At 44.9% G+C, this 14,765-nt stretch overlaps 1 protein-coding gene across 1 annotated transcript; it reads left to right on the top strand.

Moving 5' to 3' along the window:
- The first annotated feature begins 1,397 nt into the window (after positions 1 to 1,397).
- On the top strand, positions 1,398 to 1,990 carry LOC127299150 (small polypeptide DEVIL 19). The gene has a single exon (XM_051329065.2). The coding sequence runs from the start codon at positions 1,494 to 1,496 to the stop codon at positions 1,722 to 1,724; it is 231 nt and encodes a 76-aa protein (XP_051185025.1). The 5' UTR covers positions 1,398 to 1,493; the 3' UTR covers positions 1,725 to 1,990.
- Positions 1,991 to 14,765: the final 12,775 nt, after the last annotated feature.

Raw genomic sequence — 14,765 nt, 5'->3', positions numbered from 1 at the left:
GTCCGCATCACATGGGAGCCGGGGCGGCGGCCCCGATCATGGCGGCGGAGACCTCCTCCCCGGAGGTGGACGGCCTCGTTGGGATCTGGGGTGGGGGATCTTGGGATCTCACACAAATCTCCGACGGTGAAGATCAAGTCGAAGACGAGTTTTGGGTGACGGGGCAGCCGGTGAAAACCGTGCTTCGCTCTCGGGCTTGGCGGCCGATGGCGGCGTCGCTTGGCGTCGTTACCTTGTCGAAGGCACCGTCTTTGCTTGTCTCGTCACTCCACTCGGCGAGTTGGAGATGTGCGGTTCCCGGTGAAAATAATGCTCCGACCTTGGTCATGGCGGGCGATGGTGATGTTACGCGTCGTTACCTTCTTGAAGGCATCGCGGTCCAACCTGCATCTACTCATTCGTGCTGCTCCGGGGGAAACCCTAGATTGGATCTCCCGGATCGGACGATGGCGGCGGTACCTGCGTCGTTCTACCTCTTGGGGCATCGTCTTTGGAGCAGCTGCTGGGTGTTGGTGGATGTTGGTGGAGTGGTATTCATCTACCACATTGTTGGCGCTGAGTCTCGGTGGCATGGTGCTACAGGGTATCGACGACGGATGCGGGATGATGTATGCGTGCAGGATGGTGAAACCGTCTGGCGTCATGGTAGCATCGATAGCAGGTCTTGCAAGGTTAATGCGAGGATCTCGCTTGAAGATGGAGTCGAGGAAGACGGCGGTATCAACTTCTGTGGCGTGTGCGTTAGCGTGCGCTGAGAGTCTGCTTGACTGGATATGCTTCTCACCTGCTATTGAACGGTTTGGGAAGGCATTTGGTTTTTTGGATGATGTGAGTTGGTGTATTGTCACCCCCTTCATCCCACTGTAGATTTAGTGAGGTGGCTTCGAGGTTGCTCTTTTGTATTTCTCTTGTATGGTTTTATAAATAATCTAATAAAAAAGTCGTGTGCATCATTTGGATGCATAAGCTGGGATGATATTTCCCCCATTTTAAAAGAAAACATGTTACTCCAATTCAGAGGTCATAAGAGATGTGCATCACAACAACTTGAGCATGGACGCGCCCTCAGGGACGATGGTCCTTCCTGCTCAGCATTGTTGTTGAAGTTTTGCCGGTTCACGTTGCTCCGATTCAGAGGGCCTGGGAAATACGCATCACAAGTTCACAACCACTTGAGCATGGACGGCAATTGTTCCCAGGGGACACACTCCTATAAATTATTAGTGAGTACACGGAAAGGGATGCCCTACCAAACAGACATAAACTAGTCTTGGTTAAGCTAATTTAATCAACTTCCTATCCAATCAGATCCAATCCTCTCAGACGCATATCACACTAAACCTATACATTGGATTGGCATTTGTGAACTACTATATAAATACTAGCACTCCAAGCCTCACATTCATCCGGCCTCAGCGATCAAAGCAAAAAGAGAGAACTCAGAACACATTGTAGATACAGCTTCAGAGATCAGAAGAAACAGAGAAGATATCATGGAGATTTGCCTGGATGACAAGTGGAAGCTGTCCAAGAAGGGGAACCGGAGGTCGGCGGCAGTGGCGCCGGCGGCGTCCACCCGCAGTCCAGTGGGCCTCAAGGGCCGGACATCGAAGGGCTCGGGCAGGTCGGTGCCGGGGCGGCTGGCGAGCCTGGCCAGGGAGCAGAAGGCCAGGTTCTACATCATGCGGCGGTGCGTCACCATGCTCGTGTGCTGGCGCGACTAGCCAACCCAGCCCCGGGGGCTTGCTCTGTTCTTTGGTTTGAGAGTCAGAGGTAGAAGAAACTAAGAGATGCGCCTGAATTTCCATGGTCATCCTTGGTTTGGTAGATAGATATCGTAGACGATACCATGTGTCACAACAGAGCAGCTGCCACTGATGTACTATCATCCTTAGTTTGGTAATACTGTCGCAGCCACTGTGTGGCACTGATCCATACATGAATATATGAAAATGTTGCAATTAGCTTTCGGTTTTCCGGTCCTACTGTATAGCTACTAGTCTGTTAACTATGTGGAAGTTCATAAATGGCAATATATACGTATTGAAATGGACTGCAAGAAAAGAGTCATCCAGTCTCTCGGATCTCAAGTGAATTGAACATGTGTTATTCCAATCGAAATCGGAGTATTCCGGTTGAGAAAACAACTCCCACTGTTCGTTTCGTTCATTTGGGAGCATTTTTTTTTCTCAAAATGGATACTGAAACCCCCTGTCTCTGCTCAACTATACGGATCGAGGTTAGTTTAGTGTTCTTATTTCACGATTACGTCCTTTCAAAAAAAGAGAAAACTTCCTGAGTACATAAAGCATAGCAGATACAAAGCTCAACTGCAATCACACCCTGATGATGGTGAACTTATGCAATTCTACTGCCGCCAGACTGCATGTGGCATGTTTAGAAGGAAGAACTCATCACTCGATTCTTGAGCATGTGATGCAGAGGCTAGGGCTACACTCCCCATTTTTTATATATAAAAATCTGCATTCTTGAGCTGAATATATGAAAAGTTGCAATTAGCTTTCGGTTTTCCCGTCCCACTGTAGCGAAATGGACTAAAGAAAGAGTCTTCCATTCTTCATGTAAAAAAAGAAAATTTGCCGATTGCAATAAAAATAACATATATAAATATCAACCGCAAGCACACCAAAATGATGGCGAATTTACAGCAATTCTACTACCGCTACACTGCATGTGGCATGTTTGGACGAAGGAACTCATCGCTGGATTCTTGAGCATGTGATGCAGAGGCTAGAGCTACACTCCCCATTTTCTATATAAAAAAGATATGTATTCTTTAGCAGAATCTACCACCATGCATCAACGATTGCAGAGCATGCAGTTGGCAGAGTGGACAATTAGACAGTTGGTCAGTTTGTCCCTCGGATGACCGAACCTGATTATTAAGTGCTTTAATATAATTAGCTCGGATCTAAGTTAGAGCTTGAACCTTAACTTGTACTTATTCGCCCACAACAGCCCACAAGATCTGCCTAGGTCTTGTTGTTGCCTCTGCGTTATGTTAAAATCGCAAGGTAAAAGGTCTCTCCCCCCCCCCCCTCTCATGCCATCATGCGCGTCTTTCGGCTACATGTCGGCTCATATTTAACCGCCGCTGCCGCATGGACTGCATGATCGTTATCAGGAGTTCAGGTCACGTGTCTATACATCGAGCATTTGACCGGCCATATCATTGCGCGCATGTGTCGTCGGTGCATGATCCCAATGTTCATTCACTCGTTCACTATGGCTGCAAGGGCAAGTGGGTTTTGGGATAAACTAATCAGCTCTGCCTGTCTAGGTACTAGCCAATTCGATCTATTCAAGTTTAATCTCACAAGGCGATGTGTATACCTCCCAAACCGCCTGATTCCTTGTCCACTATGCCAACCGCATGCTCTACAAACAGCTGCACACGTACACACACACAAAGTGAATTCCACAATTCACCCTGTAGTTGTACATTTGTGACACATATTACCCCATTTAGTGGATTTTTTTTTTTTGAAAATGGGGGATGTGCCCCAGCCTCTGCATCAAAAATATGCATACGCCTGCACCCCATTTAGTGGAATGTCTACCAAAATATTTCATTTAGGAGACTTTAAACATGGTTTAGCTTCAATTTATCACTTTGCTTCTTATTGTTCGATATGATATGCATGATACGTCAATGTGAAGCGATAAAATATGTAAATATCGAAGGACCTCATGGACGATTTTCCCAAACTTTCTTAATCCATATGTTCCAATCATCACTATCATCTTGATAATTTTGGACCCCGATCATCACCTAACATCCTGCCCAATGGACATACATCAGAAAACAAGGGTCCAAAGTTTTTAAAATAGGTAATCTACATGAATTTTCACTCGGCGGGGTAATTAGTGTCACAAATGCAACATTACAGGGTAAACAGTGGAATTCACTCAAAAAAAAAAAAAAAACAGATGGCTGATTCTTTGGCCTTGTTGACCATTATTTTCTTGAGCTGAATCTGTCATCTCTACTAATTGAGTAATTGGCATCTCCCTAACTGCATGATTCCTTGATTGTCTGTTTACTCCTAAACAGATGCACTAGCTAGATTTCAATGTCCCCGACAACTAATTCCATCATCGCCAGTGTACCTCACTAGGCAGGGGCGGAGCCAGGATTTGACCATTGGAGGGCCGAGGAACACCACTGACTCGTCGAAGTTTTTTTTTTACAGGGTTGAATGGCATAGAAGATACCTACTATAACAGGGTGGATGACATCTTAAATATAGTGTCAGAATCAAAATATGAAATGTGACAAAATCGTTGGTCTCTTTCTCATCATTTTTGAAGCACATTTTTTTGAGAAAAATAAATTGTACTTTCAGTTATTTTCTTGCTTTTGTGTATCAACTAGTAATGGTAGTATATATTCGATCTAACAAGAAACAAACTAGTGGTATATACGGATTAAATATTAATACTAATACAGATACATTAGGTACCTTGAGAGGCTGAGACTAGATTGCACACCACCGGTCGTACTATGCAGTAATGCAGACGCTCTGCAGGAAGCGCCGGAGCGGCGAGCGATGAGGCGGCCAAGCCGTATCCATGTCAGATCTTTTGGGCTTTTGGCCGGCGCAGTGTCATAAGGCGGCGAGCGGCGGCGGCGGCGAGTGACGTATGTAGAGGGCGCTGATGGCATCGATCAAGGAAATCAATTTATCTGCTAAGAGCATCTCCACTGGTAGCCTCTAAATAGGCGCCGGCACCTCCGTTTGGGCGGCGCCGGCACTGCATCCTCCATTTGAGAAAGCCGTTTCCATACCGGCGCCTAACAAACAGCGCCCCCAGTTTTTCTTTTTCTTTTTACAATATTTTGACACAACATATTGATCATATTTTATTCATACAATTAACAAATAGTACTTAAATTATTCATACAACCCAACAAACAAATAGTGCTTAAATTATTCATACAACCAAACAAACAAATAGTACTTAAATTATTCATCAAGGCAAAAAAATAGAAATAAAATCATGCATTGTTGGCTGCTCCTCTCCTCGTCCACAAATGCGCAGCTAGATCCGCCTTCAGCTGTGCATGGATACCTGCATCTCGAATTTCACTGTGCATATGAAGAAAAGCAGCGAATTCTTGGGGCACATGCTCTACCTCAGCTAGTGGCCCTTGATAATCAAATGGATGATCATCATGCACATGTGCGTCGCGCTCGTTCTCAATGATCATGTTGTGCATGATCACACAGGCGTTCATCACCTCCCACATCTGTGGCTCAGACCAAGTGAGAGCAGGGTACCTGACAATGGCGAAACGCTGCTGAAGCACCCCAAAAGCACGCTCAACATCCTTGTGTGCTGCTTCCTGGCGTGTTGCAAAATAGGCTTCCATCTCGTTTGATGGAGAGGGAATTGTCTTCACAAATGTAGCATATGTCGGGTAGATACCATCAGCTAGATAGTACCCCTTGTTGTATGCGTGGCCGTTTACCTCAAAGTTCACGGCAGGAGCTTGTCCCTCAGCTAGCCTGGCAAACACCGGAGAGCACTGCAGCACGTTGATATCATTGTTTGTTCCTGCCATGCCAAAAAATGCATGCCAAATCCAAAGCTCATGGTCTGCCACCGCCTCAAGAATGACACTACACTCACCAGTATGGCCCTTGTAGATCTCCTGCCAAGCAAAAGGGAAATTCTTCCAGCCCCAATGCATACAGTCAATGCTTCTGAGCATCCCAGAAAACCCTCTTGCCGCATTCTTCTGCAGGATCCGAGCTGTATCATCTGTCTTTGTGCTCTAAATAGTCTTTGGCAAACACCGCTATGACGGCTCGGCAGAATCTGTAGAGACTCTCTGTACATGTCGACTCAGCCATCCGTAGATAGTCATTGGCTGTATCTGGAGGAGCTCCGTCTGCAAGACAGCGCATTGCAGTAGTGCACTTCTAAATTGAGGTGAAGCCCCACAAACCTGTGCAATATTTCTTGGCCATGGAGTACGTGTCGTACTCCCTGATGCCATGGACAATCTTCAAGAACAGGTCCTTGTTCATCCTAAACCGGCGCCGAAATTCCTTCGGGGAATGAGTTGCGTCGTCGTTGAAGTAGTCGGCGTCAAGCAGCATTGCGCCGACTTCACGATGCCGGTTGATGTTCCTCCTCTTCCCTGGCTTTGAGCCGCCGCCGCGCCGAGGCACGATGAAGAAAGGCTAGCGAACGCGCAACATGTTCGTCAGAATCAGCTGCTGATGTTGCCGCCGAACAGCCTGAGCGTTCTGCTCCTCCGTGAATAGCTGCACTATCATCTCGTCGTCGCTGTCCAACGCGGCAATCAGACGAACACCTTGCGGGCGGGGCGATACTATCGCGGTGGCGGCGAGCTCTGTTCCAGGTGAAACAGCGGCCACCGGTCGAGGGGGTGACGGCCGTGTCGATGGACGGCGGTTCCTAGACAGTCGGCGGTGTCTATTGCAAGCAGGGTGGGCGCGGCGGCGACGGCGACGGTGGCGATCTAGAGGGGTGGGAGTCGGCTCGGGTGTGTGTAGGAGGTGGGAAAACAGTGTGTCTGGCTGCCATGCGGAGCCCACACTCGTTTTCAGACGTGCCGCGAGGTGCCGGCGCGCCCTTGGCGAAGGTGCCGGCACGGGGTTGCCAGCGATTCTATTGGGCTCCAAAATTGAGACGCACCGGTGCGAGCCCATTTTCACTGCGTCATAAGGGCCTCAAAATACTCTAAGCCCAAAAGTGTGGGTACCACTATAAAAAGACCAACCTCTTCAAAGGGAAGTAGACTAACGAGCGAGCCACACGTGGCAACAACCTGACCCGCGTCCGTACGCGTACGCAACGAGTACAGCGCTCCCGCCCGGCCGGCCGCGTACGCCTGCGCGTACGATCGTACACAACACGTAGGTACAGAACCGCATGCACGTGAATCTTAAGCTAGCAATGCATGCTCGTGAAATAAAACAAAGTACGCCTGTTAGCTTCCATAATTAGTACTTCATCAGAATCGCTCATTTTGAAACGTGCGAGTACAGGTACAGTTATGTAGACGAGATAGGTACAGCCGCGCACACGAGTAATTACAATCGTGTACATGAGCGAGTATAGGTACATCAGCGCACACGAAGCAGGTACAGCCACGCACACGACACAAGTACAGCCGCGCACACGAGTAAGTACAGTCGCGTATACGAGCGAGTACAGGTACAATCGCGCAGACGAGACAGGTACATTCGCGCACACGAGTAAGTACAATACGATACATGAGCGAGTGCAGATAAATACAAGACACGAGTAAGTACAACAAGACACGAGGAAGTACTAGTCCAAAGCACAGATGAAAGAGCACGCGAGTAAGATAGCATCGAGTAAAGGGAAAAACTGCATCAAATACACTAAAAACAGAAGTATTTATCAGTTGAAAGCACGAGTACAGTTAGGTACACACCACGAGTACAATCACGCTAGTATTGGAAGTACGAAAAAAAAATATCTCGAAACCTATCAACATGGGATCTAGTTTTGAAGATCTCGACGCGAGGATCTCAAAAGTGAAAACGGTTCATAATTTGGACTTACGGTTCGCAAGATATTTCATTTTGAAAAAACGAATCTACAAAATAAAGGGAAAACTGAAGCATCCGCTGTCCTTCTCTCTCCTCTCATATCCCACATTGCTTCCCCTTGCGACACTTCGCGAACAGGGAGACCACTTTCCACCAAAATTCTGGCACCACAACGCGCCACGTGTTGCATACGGAGAGACTTTTGAACCTTCGCGAAGGTCGGCCTTTTTTTAGAGTTTTCGCAAAAGTGTCGATTTACTTTTGATTAGGAAAGACAGCGCCATAAGGGAAGATGGGCTACTGGGCTTCCAATTAGATAGCTCTTGCTCAACAAGATCTAATCATGCATGTATTTATATGAAGCGTCGTAGATCTTCCCATTAGATCTGGACTTGTCGTAACTAAGTCAGTGAGGCTTTGACTCGATCTGGACTTTGGTAGGCGATCGTGCTCGATCGATCGGGGATTACATACAATATTACAGTCTCATGCTACGTGGATTAATTTACCTAGCTAGTCCCTCACGAATGGTCTTGCTTCACATGCAGTGCATCTTCCTTAACTTCCCACTTTTTTTTTCATTTGTTCCATATGACATACATTCGAAAAACTGGCAATACAAGCAAAAATTTAATACTCTTGTATACAACATTAGGAAAATCCATAAGAATATGTTATTCTTGGTCTATACTTTTGCTCCGGTGCTCCTCCCTTGGCAAAACCGCGGCCACGTCAAAAACAAGGACGGTGAAGATTTTCCATACCCCTTCATAGGCGGTGGACGATCGTAAAATCACTAAATCTGACATGTACGTACAACATGTAGAGGCCCATATGGCCACGTTGTCTCGCACGAGCAAATCCCGTATGCATGACGTACTTATACTGTCACGTACATGCGTGACACAATGTTTACCGAAAAGAAACCACACATAAAATGGTATAGATAGCGTATCTATAAATACGGGTATACATGGGGTGGATATCGGTTTCGGTGGACCTAACTTAGGAAAAAAACCAAATATGACTGCTCAACTTCTGTTAGGGGGAGAATTAAAGCAGGCCCCCTTGGTCTATCATGTATTAGTATTGTGATTTTTTTTATTTGATTTAGGGGGGGCATGGTCCCCTTAGCGCAAACGAAGCTTCGGTGCTACCCCATAACATACCTTATTTGGCTCAGTAAAGACTTCATAAACTCACACACAATCAGGTAAAATGAGGCCCTTAAAAATCACGACTACCAGCATAGCTATGGTTCCTTCTTCTCGTTCATGACATATTTGTTCCTATCGTACATAGAAAGCTTGGTGAAATTGTTGATATCCCAACTTTAGTGATGCTAGACCCAGGTCAGTGTATAGTCTGTTGGCGTGCAGGGATTAGACCATCACTACCTTGGGTGGCACCTCGTAAATCTTGTATCTAATGCCCTTGTTAGCAGATAGATGCTCTTCTTCCCATCTATGGTTTCAATCACGTATGCCCCACGGCTTGTGTTGCCTTCGCATGGAGCAACATGGACATTTATATATTTTCCATCCACATTGAATATGAACCTCACGTCAGTGTTGTTGTCCATAGCGGCTATGATATGTTGACACACTACTCGTGATTTTGTTCGAGCTTTTGGACATCTCTTATCTCAAAATTATCCACCTGAATAGGAATAACCTATCTACACTGGAACATTTTTTGTATTAAGACATACTAGTGGATGTGACCCTCAAAACCGGTACCATGAGGATGTCAGCAATCCCGTTAAAATCCGCACGATATCGACTCTGAGACGTCCTCCTACATGATATGCGCGACGAATCACACACGTGATGCAATAGAAATTACCACACACAGTTACATTACAATAGGTTCACGATGGAAGCCACATAAGAACATATATTACAACAACAAATCCAATAAGTAAAGAATACAAACATACAATACAAAGATCCAAGTCACAAATAAAAGAAATAAAGCATACGAGTACCGACAAGATACAAATCATACTAAGAGTTCTGAAGATAAACAGTGGCGTCCAAAACCCTACCTAGGCCAAGCCAGAAGGGTAACCTTGCTAACATCGTCATCTCATACCTGTCAAAAGTCCGGCCATCGGTTGCCAACAAAAGGGGAGGAGACAAAGAGGAAGAAAGGCGAGTGTAAGTATCATGGCACGTACCAAGCGAGACAAGAACAGTTGTGCTCGCCGGTGGGCTATGTATTGGTCGGCTATATGGTGGGTTTAGCGGTAGTAAATATATAACAAATAGAGAAACGCTACTTCATCCGTCTAATCGGAGAAGATAAGAGAGTGCTTAAGGTAACATCTAAGTTCTACACAAACATAACCCATCCGATTACACATATCCCCGTCAACAAAGCGAAGAATCAATGTAAAAGATACTCAACAGTTGACAAGTTTTATTAGATATTGGTTTTAGTAATACCATATTACTACGCAAGTTATTAACAAATTATTAACAACAAGATAAGGGTGTAAGTTTGTCTATGATCAAGCGATATATGCTCCAAGTCGTCCATAACCAGGGACACGACTTATCGATAAGATGTACACCTTGCAGGGTTGCCCAGATGTAGCCATACACATGCTCGATCCCAAAGAACGATAGTAGAATCGCACAACAAGATTTTTCCCAATGCTACAAGCAAGTTTAATGGGAGCCACCCAACTAAGCTACCCGGGATGAAGTTCGGCCGTAACCCGATACGGACCCAGAGGTTTGCGACGGCTTCTAAGGTGGGCACTAATGACTGGCCTAGAATAAGGAGTTCTGCATTATTAGTACAAAACATAATATAAACACCCGAAGGCAACACGAAGTAAATCATGCATAGCGTACATATGATTAAATAAAACCGGTGTTGTGACTCCCAATAAACATACTCGAGGAATGGTAGTGGGTGATGGGGTTCTAACTCCCCCACGTACGGGTAGAGAGCTCAACCTCAGAACAGATAGCAAGAACTCGTGTCCTAGGGCACATTAACGAGACAAATATCTGATGCTTTTGCAAAGAGGCTCACAGATGCCACTACTTAGCAATTTTTGTTGTTAACATTAAAGTAAACCATGAGTATTTCCGACAAGTGATATAGATGTGCTAACTTCCCAACAATTCCAACATATCCCGAACAAATATCAAGATAACAATAGAACTCTATGCACACGCTACGACTCGCAGGGCTCAAACAACAAACAATAGATGTAGGTATGGAATGATACATATATGCTTATTTTGGTAAACAAGTGGAATAAGACACATGACTAGATAAAGAATCGCAACATATGGGATAACAGTAAGAGGGAGAGCAAAATGTTTAATAGGTGAAGAGGGAGGGCTCGCTTGTGAAAAGCTGCAGAAGAACTGCTGCGGAACTTCCACTAGTAGAAAACCTCTCATCCATCTAAGCCATAAATACCGGATCCCTTACGAACCGGTACTAAAGGGGGCATTCGTACCGGTTGTATTGCCCAAGCCTTTAGTACCGGTTCGTATGGACCTTTAGTACCGGTTCGTGACACGAACCGGTACTAAAGGGTTAGCGTCAGCCGAAAAACCTTTAGTACCGTTTAGTACCGGTTCGTGTCACGAACCGGTACTAAAGGTTTTTCGGCTTCCCACGCACCTCCACCCCCCCCCCCCCCCCGTGGATCGTCTTTTTTTGCTCTGTAAAATACAAATGAAAATGATAGAAAATTCAAAAAAATAAAATGTTTTCAGATTCTCATATGTTATGCAATCTACTATTCGGTGAAATTAAGAAATTCGAATTTTGACTTTTTTTTGCAAAAAAAGTTTGAAAAATGGTAAAACCGCATTAACTTTTGCATACGACGTCGGAAAAAAACGTATAATATATCAAAAAAATCCTGGGAAAAAGTTACATCCGAATTCACCGGGTTTTACCCGGTTAGCCAAATTTTAGATTCTCAAAATTCCAAATGAAAATATGAAAGCAGGAAGATTTTAGTTTTTTTTCCAAAAATTTAGAATTATATATATTTTTAAATTTTTTAAAATTAAAATAATAATTATAAGATTTTTTGAGTCCTAACATATTACTATTACTTTTATCAAATTATAAGATTTTCAATTTTTCAAGTTTTAGGTTTTGCAAAAAATATTAAAATTTTAAAAAATAATTAAAAATTAAAAAAGTTAATTTTATTTATTTATTCAACATTATTATTACATCATTACTTTTGTTTAGTAAAAGAATTATTTGGAATTTAAACGATAAAAAGTGTGACATCGACCAACATGTTAATAGGATTGATATGATACTACTATCACATACATGCGCGCGAAGCACTTGGAAGTGGAATGGGATGGAACTTGGAAGTTAAGCGTGCTAGTGCGGGAGCAGTGTGAGGATGGGTGACCGACCGGGAAGTTTGACCACGGGTAAGTAATTTGACTAGAGATTAAGTGTAGTTAGAGACTAATGGAAATACTAGTAATTCTGAAAAAAAAGGGAGTGAAAAAAAAGGGTGTGAAAAATAATTAGAAAAAATGGATAATTTTTTTTAAACAAAATAGGCTTTAATACCGGTTCGTGTTACGAACCGGTACCAAAGGTCTCCAGCCCCACGGGTTCCTCCGTGCCCACGTGGAGGCACCTTTAGTACCGGTTCGTAAGGAACCGGTACTAAAGGTGGGAGGCCTTTAGTACCGGTTCTAAAACCGGTACTAAAGGCCCTTTGGAACCGGTACTAAAGGGGGGTTTCTCTACTAGTGTTCTCGTATCTCACATCAACACTACGTGATCCTATCCGGGAAGAAGCAAATGCTGGAACATACGGATGCAAATCTTACAACTACGGATAAAGAACCAGCATGTTCAACATGATACACATGGTATGGCAACATGATGCGATGCACTTATCCAATTTAAGCGGGATCGGAATCCCGGACAAACAAATTAGGCTTGGAGTTGCTTTTCTACCGACAAAGTAAAAAATTTATTAGCATGTCATAACATGGCAGGGGTACGCTACTTCAATATTAAGCGGAGCGGGAAAACCCTAGTCGGAATCCGAAATACTCCTAGGTGTTCCATTAGGGTAACATGCACAACTATCACGTCACGACATGATTTGACGTCCAAACAGATGTATGAATGGCATATTCGTGTTCCTCACATTTTTTTGATCAATTTTCATATATAAATATTTTTATTTGAATTACCATTCAAAAGTTATTAACATATTTATTTTTATTCTTTAAAATAGATAAACATGTTTTATTTTAATTAAAAAAGGTCCTGAAAACAAAAGACTGACCAGGGGAATGGCCGCGGGTTGTTTTGACAGAGTTGTAGGGGGTTTTATTGAAAAACTTCCACGCTAGGGACAACGGGTTGAAACAGAAACGTTGCAGGGGCCTCGGCGCAAAAATATCAGATCTGGATTTGGAGGAGTTTTCTCACTGGGATGGAACTAGCCACAGCGACTGACGCAAGACCATTTGGAAGCCAATGTGGCGCTGACGAAGACGCTGAGCTAGCGACGCTGGTTGTCTGACGAAACTGAAGAGCGAGGCGCAGAGACGGTGTTGTCGAGAACGCATCGGGGGAGATGGTACTGAGATGAAGCAGATGGTGTGGGAGACACGCCTCGTCGCGCTGAACCAAAAACGAGCGATGCGGGGCACAGGGGGTCACCAGAGAGCCTTCGGCGGCGATCATGCGGCATAGAGAGGCGGTCAACGACGAAAGAATAAACGAGGACGAGAACGAGACGGGTAAGAGGTCCAAGAGGTTCGCCACGATACCAAGAACGCGATGGTCTGCAAGCAAAAGCCAGAGGAGGTCCAGTTCTGCCAGAATTGACGCCGGAGTACGATGACTGAAGCGGAGAACTGGCGACGCTGTCGTTGATGTGGGGCATTACGTGGCGATTCCTTGGACGAGGACGATCATGTCGACGAGGCGGAGCGCCTGGTGGCTTTGGCGAGGCGCAGGGTAGCTGTAGACGACGGGGTGCCGGTGAGGTTCGCATGGAGACACTTGGTTGCTCACAGAAAAGAGGAAGAGGAGGAGAGGAGATGGCGACGCGAGGATGGAAGGAAGAGGAAGAGGCTAGGGTTTGTCCGCGAATAAAAGGGAGGAGGAAGAGCAGGTGGGCGCAACACGGTTGTTGTGTGACTTGGACCACGCGCTCACGCTGTCTGCGTGCTCGCTGTCGAGGAAGACGACAAGGTAAGGAAAAGATCAAAAGGGTATGCGGGCCGGGGGGAAGGGTTGGGCCGCCGGTTGAGCTGGAAAAAGAGGGAGGAAGATGGTCTGGGGAGGAAAAAGGAGCGGGCCAGGGTTAGAGTTAGGTTTTTCTTTTAAATTCTTTTCCCCATTTTATTTAAAATTGGTTTTTGAAACAATTTGAAGTCGAAACTAGAGCAAGTCCAACTTTATTTTGAGATTTGAAAACATTGAAATAATTTATTTGTTATAAAGTTTTGGTGTTAGGGTTTTCTTAAATGAGTAGAGAGGAGGGTGTTATTATAAAAACCATATGAGAGGGAAAAATAAAATAACTAGGGTTTATAAAATAATTTTATTTTGTTAAAAACATGGTTGATATGATGCATAATGCCATGATGATGCACAAAAAATGAACAATTAAAATCTAATAGGGGTATTCACTTGGGCCGTTACACTGGACCATATCTTTTATCTCTAAATATATAGAAGCACCCCACTACCTATTAATTAAGTAACAGTATAATGGAACTGCCTAGGCCAAACCACATCGATTTGGCACTCTCGTCCGTCCTATCGGATCTCCAACGGTGCAGATATTCTTGTTCTATCGCGGAACATTGTTGGCAAATATTACCACGTCCTGATTCCCATCACAGCTTGGTTATCCTTAAAGGGCTGCTACTCCGTAAAACTACCCACACAACCTCTCCTTCACTGGGCCTCGTGGTGTGCCCCATCCACTTTTGCGGCCCAATTGAAAATTCACTTCGTTCATGCAGCCTCTGTCCTCGTGGAGATTCATCGGCCGCTAATTCAATCGACACAGCAGCGAAACTGTATCGTTGGCCTCTCCTGCCCGGCTGCCCCCTTGCCTCTTTTCTGATCTCGCTCGTCAGCCGCTGTACTTTTTGATCTCCGACGCCATCAAGTATATCTGGACGGCTCGCAGCCTCTTCGTGTCTACACGTG

This window comes from Lolium perenne, chromosome 5 (genome assembly GCF_019359855.2).
Source record: "Lolium perenne isolate Kyuss_39 chromosome 5, Kyuss_2.0, whole genome shotgun sequence".
In the NCBI taxonomy this organism is placed as follows: Eukaryota; Viridiplantae; Streptophyta; class Magnoliopsida; order Poales; family Poaceae; genus Lolium; species Lolium perenne.
Note: the sequence above shows the minus strand (reverse complement) of the source record. Positions and strands in the feature narration are given on the sequence as shown.

Excerpts from the sequence above, each read along its gene's own strand:
- LOC127299150 (XM_051329065.2), top strand. The coding sequence starts at position 1,494 with ATGGAGATTTGCCTGGATGACAAGTGGAAGCTGTCCAAGAAGGGGAAC.